The 12,959-nt window shown below is 36.1% G+C and overlaps 1 protein-coding gene across 1 annotated transcript; it reads left to right on the forward strand.

The window, feature by feature from the left end:
* The first annotated feature begins 555 nt into the window (after positions 1–555).
* Positions 556–11,634, forward strand: LOC119643979. Its single transcript, XM_038043492.1, has 6 exons — positions 556–567; positions 1,520–1,702; positions 8,551–8,646; positions 8,713–10,039; positions 10,108–10,424; positions 10,761–11,634. The coding sequence occupies exons 1-6, from the start codon at positions 556–558 to the stop codon at positions 11,601–11,603; spliced, it is 2,778 nt and encodes a 925-aa protein (XP_037899420.1). The 3' UTR covers positions 11,604–11,634.
* Positions 11,635–12,959: the final 1,325 nt, after the last annotated feature.

The following is a 12,959-nucleotide window of genomic DNA, read 5'->3' on the forward strand; positions in this document are numbered from 1 at the left end:
TTTACTCGGACACGGAAAAACATATGAAATATTTAGTGCGTTAAAATCCTTTGGCAAAATTTATTATGTTTTCCATGAGGTGTAAAATAAAGTAAACAAGTAAGAAAATTAATTACATTCTGTCGTCACCGCATCTTTTATACCCATCACCGTCATCGTAAACAAGGCTTGCAGGAAGAGAACTACATTTTCCTACTCTACGATAATAGATGGTCGCGGCTGATTTTTTCAATTTTTCTGATGGAAGTGAAAATTTATATGATAATCTTTACGCGTAATAAGCTAAAAACACGGAGAACAAGCGTTCACAGTTTTTATTGCATAGGCGTGTGGGCATGGTAGAGATATCCGAGTAAATTTTGGGTCATTTTCAAATTCTTTTGCCCATTTTCGCGAATGGGAGGATTTAAAAAATTGCCCCATCTGATCAAAATTTTTCACAATACTTTAAAATATCGAAACATGCTTCCTCAGCGATTTTTATGAGGAAATTTTTCAAACTTTAATCCCTTTTCTTTATACAACGACTATCCAAAATACAGCATTACCTAGGAAATGGTCGCAATAGTAGTTCAAACCCAACCGTTTATATTAGGTTTCATCCCTTTGCTTGGCTCGATGTAGCGATTTGCATTTCGAAAACTGCGGCCTTGCAGATTGAACAGACATGAGCAGACATCAGACGGACAGAGGGACAGATCACCTTATCACAACTATTTTCCATAACCGGCATAATAAAAGATGGAACTATTGTTAGTCCTTTTGAGTATTACATAAAGCCGTACAAACTTAATATATTATCCACTACAAGTGAGATAAGAAAAGGAAACAGCGAGGAGAACAGAGAAATTGCTAACAAAGAAGTGAATATATATTAGGTTATATTGAAAAGTCCGCGCGGTTTTGTCCGCAGTTTCGAGCATCTTTTTGTAGCCTGCTTTTCTCAAACGATTCTACACTGCCCTGTGATTAGTACCTTCGCTGACAGCTTGCGTATCGGACTTGCTTTACCAGTTGAAAAATTTCATCGACTTTTTCAGTGACTGCGAGGTGCATCTTTGACTTTGAAATTTCTGGAACGGGACCGAGCAAACCACGCCTGGGTCCTTCGTTCACTCACAGCATTCTCACCTTACACTTCACAAATTTTGTTTTTTTTTCTGTAGCGTTTTGACCTTTTTTTTAGTAAACAACATCACGTAGCGTATTTCGTCAAATATTTCATTCATTTTCAAATCAATATAAATTTTTACACGAGCAAAGAATTAGATAACTATCTTCGCAAAATATGTAAGTTGAAATATCATCTTTTAGACGCATGTTCGTTTGAGACAATCAGGGGAATGTTGCGCGATATATAACCATCAACACTATCCCACGGAGAATTTTCAATTCGACCTAATATTTACGATATAAACATAATAAGTTTAAAATTTTATATACCTATATATATATATATGTGCATGTAAATTATTTTCTTCTTTCTATTTTTCTTTCAATATTTGTTTATTATTTTCAGTTGCACAAGATTACTCATCATCGCGCTGCTGTAACTGGTGTGAAGGTAGTGACCACCTGTGATGTTTTTATATCATCGAGTCATGATAAAAGTATTTGCTTATGGTCATTGGATGATTACACGCTACTGAATAGTATGCAAATGAATAGCCCGGTATTACGTATCGACGTGTCATGGGATTCGGTGAGTTTAAGTTTTAAAAGTAAACACAAAACAAAAGCAATATTGTGCATAATTTAAACATTTCAAAACAAAAACAACGTATGAGAAAAATTTATTCGCTTTATAAAGAATCTTTCATAGTCAACGCTACAAGCCAATACATGAAAATTGTGAAATATTTTGGTAAAGTTCTTTAATAGAAATGTTTTTGTGATTTTTTCAACAACGAAAAGCAGACGAGCGAACCCAACCTTGCTAAATCGATTCAGACTTTTAGCATGAACAAACTATATATACTTTATGGCGTCTGAAAGACACATGAAAGATCAAGTCAAGCAAGCGTTACTTCATCCTTGGGCAGTGAATAAAAAAAAAAAATGTTACAAGACCTTTCGAGATCAATAACAAAAAAATTTCTTAATCAGTAATTACTCTTCATTATAGTTGTGTTAGAAAAACAATTATTATGGGTTTCAAATAAGCCATAATAAATGGGTACTTATATCCAATTTAAGAACTGCTTCATTTTTGTCATATCTTACACCACGTGCGGTACAAGCGTATATTAAGTCAACTTGTCTGTCCATCTTTCAATTCGTCCATCCGTCCTTCTTGTTTTCAAGCTACAGGCCGAAATTTTTCAGATGTTTTGATGAAATGCACTTGTGCACTTGACGTCTTTTGCTCCAAGGACGAACGCTATACAAAATGATTCGAACCGAACTACTTTTTCGACCAATGCCCATATAACATATCATTTTGAAAATGCGTTATGTGCCTGACTGTAAGTTGGTGTTGGACATTTAATGGTGGGACGTGATCCACTACATTGTTTTCACTTACTTTTAATTTGCTCTAATCTTTTAATGTTGTTTAATGGAGATTCTGAATCAGTTTTTAAACTTCATTAGTGTAAGCTTAAGTTTTTCAGCGCTGGTAGATGAGCAGACCACAGTGACACAAAAAATCACTTAAGAAGATAAATGATAAATGAATAGGCAAAATCTCGAAGACGAGTAACTGAAAATGCACAGACACGGACACTCGGAAATGCGGATTAAAGGGCAGAAAAAAGGATAGCTTTACGGTGAGAACGATAAGAGATGAGAATGATGAGAAAGGAAAGGGATGAATAAATGTGTCGATAGACAAGACAGATCGACCTGCAATTCATGTAGAGCGGCAAGCTGATTGTGTACAGAGTCTTTCTGCAAGGAGTGTCATTTTAAACTGCTTTCTATTTTGAGCAACGCAATAAGCCTTCTTATATATACAATAAAATCGAATCAAGTTAAATCCTCTCGAGTATTTAAGCACTCGGTTTTCAACCGACTAGCAGTAGTCTTTCCCACCATGGTTGCTATTTTCACTTTGAAGTGCAACGTGTCACCATAGTACCAAAACGTATAGGAAATATCCACTGAGTGACTGGTTAAATACCAAAAAAAAGAAAAGGGGGAAAACTTGGCCTTATCTAGCACTTGGATTTGGCTATGCCTCACATAACATATTAGGAAGATATTTCTTACTTTATTAGAGATAAATTTCTCTTATATATATATATATATATATATATATAATATATATGTATTCTTACTTCCTGGGCTCCAATGTAAGCATTGTTAAAATTGTAAGAACGGTAGTAGAAAACTAAAATTTTTCTCATCAGATTACAAAACGCGTACAAATGTCTCCCCAAAACTCGAAAGACTTTTGATATTGAAAATTTTAATATATTTTTAAGTTGTTCTTGTAAACCGTTTGTAATCTGTATAAGTAATAGTAGTGCAAGTATTTATCAGAGCAAGGAAATGGCCCGCACTCACCATCCACTGAGCCTGCCAGTAGTTTAATATGACCCGATGTTTGGCGTCTTCTTCTTGGAAATACAAAGATCTAAGATATCAGGGAATTCGGATTAGGACGTCCATGGTTGGATTTGTTTTACTTATTTGCAGATCAAGTTTTCCTATATTTGCCCTGATAATTTTAATTTTTTTCTTCTTCACTTGGTATTTATTTTCCCGCTTTTCTTTTCTTTTTTTTTTTAACAATTAATGCACATCATAATCTAACGTTTCTCTCAAACATAAACAAAGCCAGGGATTTGTATGAAAGGAAAAAAAAAAACTGAAATTGTAAACAAAAGCTTTTAGAATTTTAACTGGGTTACAAAGCCAAGAGAAACAAGAAGAAGAACAAGAAGGAATAAAAACTGAATAAACATCACCTACATGGCACATAATCATACCCCTTACAAGTTTGTGTGTGTGCACATAAAGCATTTATGTAAACTTGTGCTTATGCGACAGAACATCCTTGACAAGAACAACAACAGCAAGGTTTTTGTCAACCTTCGTCATCATCATCATCATTCACAACGACAACACTACTACACTCACATCATTACCACCTAAAACTTTTAGTAAGGCATTATCGTTTTTTGTTCTTTTCGTACTTTTTTTTCTATTCCATCTTTCATTTTTCCCGTATATTATTAAAGTCTACAAACTCATAAAAAATATAAAATATAATTTAAATGTAAACTCGTGTAAATTTATATAGTTGAGTCTAAAGGATTTTGAAAAAGTAAGAAAGTTACACTCATCTCGAAAGGAATTATGAAAAAAATCGGAAAAAAACCCTACGGGTTGCGCAAAGTGTAATATACACACACCTTTTACACACAAAACAAATAACTTGTTTTACTAACTATTGTGAAGATAACTTGAGTTAAACTCTAAAGTTTTTAATCAAAGTACAATTCAAATGACAAGAGCATGTGCAGGGACTAAAGGGTTTTACTTTACTATAAATATGACAAGAAAACAGCTACTCAGCAGCTGAAATTCGCACCTGTGATGGTCTGTAGTCGTGGCAAATCTCATGGGCAGGTACCAGATTGTCTCATTTCGCGGTGTGAGAAACACACTCAGCCTAAGCCAACATGTAAAGAATTCGGACCCGAGAACGGGCGCGAACAATTAACGCAAAGTGACAAAGCAATCCCTGGCACCTGGAGTGCAGTAAATTATCAGATTTACAAATTGATCCTGTAAATCAACTTACCTCTTCATCTTGAACACGTCCGTCCCCTAAGTTTTTAGTTGTTGTGGTGTGAGGGCCTTGCAGCCAGCCTGACCCGACCAAAGACACAGCCCTCACGTGCTGTAACGAAACATTGAACTTGGCAGCATACTCAAGTAAAAAATTGCTCTTGTCTATTGATGTTTATAAGAACTGACTCTATTGCCAAGTTTCGGACAAAGAATTGCAAGAAAAGGTGTGCAAACGGAAACTAATCAAGTTGGGACACAGGTCGGGTTATCATCTTAAGTGTAGCCCGTTCAATATAATAGTTCACTGCGATCCCACGAGAGCACATCTTTCATTCCTTAGAAAAATTTTCAATTATAAATTATGATCACTTAAATTGATAGCGAAAACATTAGATATTACATTACATAAAAATTATATCGCTGTTTGAAGCGGCAGCAAAACTCTAAACGATAAAATATGAAAATGATGTGGCGAACTTTACTTAAATTCAACGCAACATCATTAGGTATGGAATGAAAAGAATTATTCCGCAATTTGCAGCAATTAAGGACGTTAACGTTGGTTATTCAAATAAAAAAAGGTGTAAATTTTAATTATTGAAATCGAAATATAAATAATAACTAACTCGGATTCGGCAGATGGAAAGAGACCTCAGCTATCTGGCAACTTGCTAAGAGATGCATTCAACAAACATTTCTTCACAACTTGATGATGACATAAAATGTTCGTTCTCACCTTAGACTTTCCTGTAATAAAGGAATCGACGTCGAGTAGACACAACTGAATCGATATATCATCGCATAGCATTTAAAGCTATTTCAACGTGTAAGCGTGCACCCGCAGTAGGATGCGTTTTTATATTAAATTCGCCATAGAACCGATATGTTTTCTTCCTAACGAAAAAAACTTTACCGATTCATCACAGCTATGGTTTGAAGGACAAAAGAAAAAGAAATCTAGTCAAAAACCCTGATTTTATTTTAAGAATGTTATGGCTTCCAAAAAAGCATCGAATCGATAATCTGTTAGTCTGTCTAACCATTGCCCAGCTATGGTCTACGCAATCTTTGAACCAGGCAGTTACAAGTAAACTGTGGAACTTTCTCTGTTAGGAGGCTAGAACCACATTGCATTGTGGTTACAATTCCTCCTTGATATTGTGGCCCCATATTGATAAGACACCTTTCGTGTTGCTAGGCGTGTCTGTGTTTACCAGAATTAATTTTACGCGACCTTACCATTACACCATTTTTACTTAACTAATGCAGTAGTAAGTCTATCGACGCCTGTTGTATCTAAGGAAGTGCAACCGTATAGTTTCACTAAAAGAGAAATAAAGGTCTATGAATCATGCGTACGTGCCATAGTTGAGCTAGCTAGATCGTGAGATGTGGGAGAGGTTCTACATTTTTGCACGCACTTCGCCCTTATCGAATATGCGGGCATACAAAACCCTAACCTACCGTAACGAGGATCCTATGTGCCCCTAGGAGCTTTCCGAACACCCTTTTCAATCTGCTTTCCTGTCACTATAAAAAAAAAAAAACTTAGCACATTTGTAAGCACAAAAAGCTATAATCTAAAGTACTTTAAGTACGAAACCAATAATAAATACTAAGATCTTTCGTGTTTATAGGACATGTCAATACAAATACACTTTGAAAGCGGTGCAAACAAAAATGAAGTTAATTAGGTAATTGACATATACGAATCAAATTCAACATCTCCGTAATTTTTGGTTACCAGCTCCAATTTATTGGCGCATTCTTACCTTGACGGTGTCGCTTGTAATGCGAACCCATTGGTCGGCATCGTCTAAACAGTACACTTTTCTTTGCAACTAGTCGGCGTACATTTCTGCGCATACTTTGCGTGTTAAAAGCTTCATACAATGTTGGTCTCATTTATAGATTGCGAAATTTTTGCAGCGCCCTTTGTAAAGCCGAATTTTCATGACTAACGTTCTCTTTTCACATCTTTCTCGAGAAAAAAAAAATTTTTTTCACAATTTTTTCGGTTTTCATGAACCAATTTATTTGCGTTTTATTATTTTTTTCAAACTAATCTTTATTTTCTTTTTGCTACATATTTACATTTATTGGTCACTGATTGCTATCCGCTGATTTGTTTGCCAAAAGATTTTTAAAAATAATTGATTGCTTCTTCCAAAGAGGCGAAGCAATTTCTAATTTGGGCGTCAATAACAAAAAGCTTTATTTCAAGTGGAGTTCGTTTATGTTTCATTTTTATAATTACTTGTCTGCGACACAATTCTACTTCTTGATGTTTTGTCTGGTTAGGCTTTTGTTGCTTTGTGAGTACAAACAAATCACCGTTTTTTGTAATTGTTCCTGCTGTAATTAGCCATACTCATTCTATATATAATATAATATGTCTACAGGGAACACTTTGGTAGGGATGTGCTCTACTTAAACTAAATTCTTATTCGTTTTCTCAAGAAGCAATTCATTAACAACTTTTTTTTTCACACATTTTTAAGTTTTCTTGTTTTTCTTTTGATTCACTTTCATTATGCACACATACACATAGGTAATAAAAATAGCATTTCTTCAAGAAAAAAACATATGTTCTAAGTAGTTTTGGACCTATCATTTTTGTTAGCTACTACTTGAGTTTTTATAAATAAGTTTTTCAATTTTCTTTATAATTTTACTTTTCCAATTTTTTGTATTTGTGTTTGCTTTTTTTTTTTATTATCAATCCTTTTCAATTTTTTTATTATAAAATATTTTCCTGTTGAAATTTATCATAATGCTTAATTGATACTTTACGGCATCCTTTTGTTTCTTGTTTAACCCGCAAAAATCCAACAATTTCTTTTTTTTCTCAATCGGCGTCTTCCTCCTCCCGTAACGAAAAATCAGATCAAACAAAAAATCGACAAAAATGGCATCAAAACATCTCCCGCCATTAAACTCTTGCTTGCGCCAGAACTTAACAATCCTGTTAATGCATGGTTGTATTCTTCTTAAAAAAACAAGAAATGAAACAAGATTGCTAAGCTAAAACCTCATGTTACAGAGCATCGAAACGTGTTCCTGTTCTCTTTAGTGACAAGAAGACATTATTTTGCATTCGTATATTTTCTCGTTGCGGAAACGATGAAATCTGCTAATTTCTGATGGTGATGGGAAATAGCAGGGATCCGATTGGGAAGATTCTTCGGCAAGGTATAATAAGAGACGAGCTTTATAAACTCGGCGTAGACGAAGAATTTGTGAGTGTCCCAAGGGTCTCCCGTTACCCATCAGATTACCAGAGAAATCTTATCTTGCACTGACATGGCACTTCGGGAAATATCTGGTGGTTACTGTGGTTACCTCGAAGTTTCCTGGACACGCTAAACAATCAGAGCTCAGATAAGCCTCGAAGCTAACCAGAGTTGCAACAAAGAAAGCTCATGCGCGTTCTTTCTTACTTTGGTATTTCAGGAATAGCAGCACCCCTTTCACGGATTGCCCTACTCTTTGAGTAGGATTCTCGCTTGATTATCGCCTATGCTATTAATCCTCCGTGCTATCAGGCGTAGGTACTCGCATTAAACCGGCAAGCAAAGGTGCTGATTAAACGAACTTTTAAGTCACACGTTTCCTATAACGCGTAAAAATATTAATGCCACCAGTCAAATGTCAAAAATTAGTATCGTTATTTGTAGACAATGAACCAATAAAAAATGTTAGATATATATAAAATTTTTAATTTTGGGCATTATATAATGGAGAATTTGATTAACTTGAATCTATTATCCCGAACAAGAAAAGACAACCATCTATTCCTTTTCATTCTAGGTATTTTTGCTCGCTCACTGTGACGATAATGGTTTGTATGTGCGTACATTGGCAACAGGCAAAGAATTGCATACCCTAAAGGGTCATAAGTCTAAAGTAAGTATTTTTTGTCCAACTGGACAACAAAATTTACAGCTACTTTCAAGTGCGTTTGCGTTCCAGGTGCGAACCCTACATATAGCACGAGATAGTCAACGCGCAGTAGTGGGTTGTGAAGATACAAGAGCTTTGATATATGATATGCACTCAGGTCGTCTGATACGTTCAATGCCGCCGAATCCTGGCCCTGTTACAGCACTGTATGCTATGGACAATGACGATTTCTTAATTACTGTGGGTGGGAATAAAATCACTTTCTATTCATTTCGCAATGAAGAGTTGTACGTTCATCCTTATTCGCATAATCAACGGAAAAAACGATCCGTTAAACGCAGCGCTCAAAGTCAAAGATCGCCCTCGACTACATTACCACCTATTATCTGCTTTGACGTTTCACGTGATTCGCAACTGGTGGCCATTGCTTCCGGCAAACATGTGCACATAATGCAGATCAACACTCCACAATACCAGACTACTTTAGATGGTCACAGCGCACCAGTAAGCAGTGTTTGCTTCGCTCCCAATGGTGAATTTTTAACGACCGGATCGGATGACCGTGCGGTGCACGTTTGGAGCATAGCCATGAGTTCAATTATTAACACTTTTCGTGGTCATGTGGCTCCAATATGTTGTGTTATTGTTTTAATGGATTCACGTCGTGTTTTGTCGTCCGATCGTGATGGTTATTTATATGTATGGATGGCTCAGGGTGGAAATCTTTTACAAACTATACAGGGGCCAGGTAAACGTCTGTCTGCCACAAATAACATGAAATTTGCCATTTCGACCAATTGCGACAACACTCTAAAGATTTGGTCTTTGACAAGAGAAGATGAAAAGTACTCGGTAGCACATTCCGATGAAATTACTTGTTTCACCATTACCGCTGATAGTTTATATATTATAACGGGTTCACGTGATATGTCTCTGAAGGTATGGCAGGCTACTGGAGGAAAATTAGCCCAAGTTTTAGTAGGCCACACCGATGCTGTGACTTGTGCATCGGTATCGATAACCAACAAAACTCAAGTAATATCGGGATCGAAAGATACTAATTTAATTCTGTGGGATTTACATACCGGGGACGAAATTCACACATTGGCAGGTCACTTAGGAGCAATTATTGGTGTAAAAGTTTCAGCTGATGGCACGACAGCGGTATCAGGCAGTGATGATAAGACTTTGATAGTTTGGGAAACCAAAAGAGGTCTAGCTCTTACTTCCCTGCAGTTGCATGTACCCTTTTCCCGTTTTGACATTAGCATGGATTGTTCACGCATTTTGGTGCAACTTGTCGACAGTTTTAATTTGCCAGTAATATGTTTGCACAATACTCCAGCTCAATATATAAAATTGCCCACCTATTCGGCCCCAGCTAGAGATGTAGAAGGTATGAAGAGAGTTTAAGCACTATAGAGAAGTTTATATTTTACTTTATCAACCTTCTCGCCTTTTAAGATCTACGTCCTCAAGGTCCTAAACGTCAAATGAAACGTTTGCTCAAGAAGGAAGTGTCACTAGATACATACACTTGGCAGAAGAAGTACGGTCATCTTACATCTTCGGTGATGATGGCTCAAGTAGATGAGCGTTTGAAACGACGCTTCTCTGTATCAGCCAGTATGGAGGAGATTTCCAAAATAGCCGAGATGAAAACTATAACTTCACAAACTAATTTGGGTCCCGAACAAGCTGCTCTGGCTCAGTCGCAGCACTTTGATCAATTGGAGGCATTATGGAATAAACGTTCCCCGCCACGTCGGCGACATAATGCGGTAAGTAGTTGGTGGACTCTTAAAGTTCTACGATCTTTTAGAGTAAAAGCTTTGCGAGCTACTATTTCAAGAGCGTACAAGGAATTTTAGAGAACCTTTATTAGAAATTGCTTGCGTATTAATTTAGCGAATTTTCGTTTACAATTGACAAAGCTTTCACTTTTAAGTTCCAAATTAAATAAGTAAAACTGCTTTTAAAATTAGTATGAGTAGTCGAAAAGCTTCAAAAACAATTTTATTCTTTTTTTTTTTGCTTTTTATTTAAAAATGACGAAAAACAAAACATTTGCATTTTCAATCACAACACCACCATCACCACCACAACCAAATTAACAGGGTCTTTCACGTCAAACTTCCTTAGTTGAGGATCGTTTGGAGTCTTCGGACGACGATGAGTATCATGATGAGCGTACAGGTATGTTATCAGCATCCTATGATAATATCTATAAATTAGCACAAATTACTTCTGGCGGCATGACATCGCCATCAAAACATCATACATTTATGCACGCAAGGAGTAGTTGTAATTGTCAAACTTACGCATGCACTGATACACATTACAATAGTAGAGACGCTACAAGATCGAAAACTGTCCCTTACAATAATACCCTTACACAAAATCCCACAACACGCGCGCTGTCAGTCTGCAGGCAGTGTCAACAACCCGATCTGGTCAGAGATTTATGTGGTCAGAGTGATCCATTAAGTGATAATCGAAGGCAGCGTTTGCGCAGTTTTTTTCGTTGGCGCAGTTTAAATACGCGAAACGTTCGAAACGATCACTCCCACAGTTTACAACCCCACGTGTTAGCTCAGATGCACTGTGAAAATGCCGCCAAAACTCAAAAGAATAAGCTGACCAAAGCTCAGCCTATGCCCATAATAAATGTGGAAAATTTTGATTATCTGGCTGTACAAAAAATCCGTACTCAACTATTATTACATCCGCAAAATACTCAGGCCGTTGGTAATATATCTCAAGTCGAAGAACCAACAGCTCTAGATCAACAATCGTGGCTACATAAATGGCCTTTCAAAAAATTTATTCGTCCCGAACATTTGCCAGAGCTTAAGTATACCGATAATGCGGAGAGAGACAAAACTGGATTTTTTTCTAGAAAATCGCAATCGAAGAACACAAACAACTTATTAGCTAACACGAAATGTATTGCTCAGTAAATAATGCAAACCAGAACAACACCACCTTAACCTTAACTGCTTACTTCACCTTACACTTTTTACACTTGTTGAAAGTATTCTCGCCATTATGTCGTTAAGCATGAGTGTTTTTATTGTTATATCCTTTTTTCTGGATTTAATTTTTTGTAGTTATTGTATTTATACAAATATACCAGAAAATTGAATGTTAGACTGTTAGTGTTTGTATTGAGCTGGAATCGAAAAATAGGTAAGTTGCTCGCACTTAATGATTGTAAAGTATTCGGACATAATACCCGAAAATTATTTTGGAAATGTCTCATCTCTTTCAAGCGAATAGTTATCTAGCGTTAGCGTTAACAAATTTAGTAAGCATATCACTAGATAGAACTTTTGGTTAGAAGAAAGGGACCACAAACTGGGAAAAGAGCAAAGCCTTCTGCTCGACCTTAGATAGTGGGAAGAATTAACATTTCAGTTAGCATAACAATTACTATGCTTAAAAAAAGTCATTACATAAATTTCTGAGAGATAGCACTTCTTTCTTTCTATAAGCATTTAGCAAGTTGCGACTTCCTCAAGCAAATGTACTATCTTTAACAGCTGCGGATGAATAAGTTATCCCACCTGCATAATTTTCGAAAATTTCGGATAAATCTACTTTTATGCCGGAAAAGAAGCCAAATTTTCTCCGCTGTTCATACCGGACACTTCCTTCTGCTGGTTGCCATATGCTTCAATGTAAGTGTTTCACTCCTTACGATGACATTCAAAAAGTGGATGCTTGCACAGGTAAACTCGATAGTGGGCATAAGACAAGGTGTAGGCATGCTTTGAGAAAAATAGGCTACCCTTGCTTTGAAAAAACACTTTTCTTTTCCATAAAAACAACCCTTTTATGAATATTTTTTATGTCGAATGCGTTCACAGTACAAATATGAAGCATTAATCTTACTTTAGGTAAGGGTGTGAAGATAAATTCGAATTTAACTAGTAAAGACACCTACCATTTCTATTAACATACCTCTGTTAACGACTTAACAGAGCTCATGTTAAATAATTACAATTGAGATATGGTTGGTTTGAAAGCCTAATCCGTCCATATTAACAAAAAGAAAATATTTTTGTGGACATTTCATGAATCCATATAAAACTACCTTTCAAACAAACTAAAAAAATTCAAATTCTGCTTATGGAAACTATTTTTAACGGTATTTGAAATTCAGTATGTTAGCGAAACCTGCATATGAAAAAACACCCAAATTTGACACTCTAGTGCGGCCAAACTAGAAAATGTCGCCTATATTCACCTATACCACGTGAATCTATGTGAAAATACCTATCGATTAAGCAAAAAAAATTCACACTTTGCTTTCA

The sequence above is a fragment of the Glossina fuscipes genome, unplaced genomic scaffold (genome assembly GCF_014805625.2).
Source record: "Glossina fuscipes isolate IAEA_lab_2018 unplaced genomic scaffold, Yale_Gfus_2 77528, whole genome shotgun sequence".
NCBI lineage: Eukaryota > Metazoa > Arthropoda > Insecta > Diptera > Glossinidae > Glossina > Glossina fuscipes.

Excerpts from the sequence above, each read along its gene's own strand:
- LOC119643979 (XM_038043492.1), top strand. Across the intron at positions 8,647-8,712 it reads TAAAGGGTCATAAGTCTAAA|GTGCGAACCCTACATATAGC; the intron begins GTAAGTATTTTT and ends TTTGCGTTCCAG. Across the intron at positions 10,040-10,107 it reads CCCAGCTAGAGATGTAGAAG|ATCTACGTCCTCAAGGTCCT; the intron begins GTATGAAGAGAG and ends TCGCCTTTTAAG.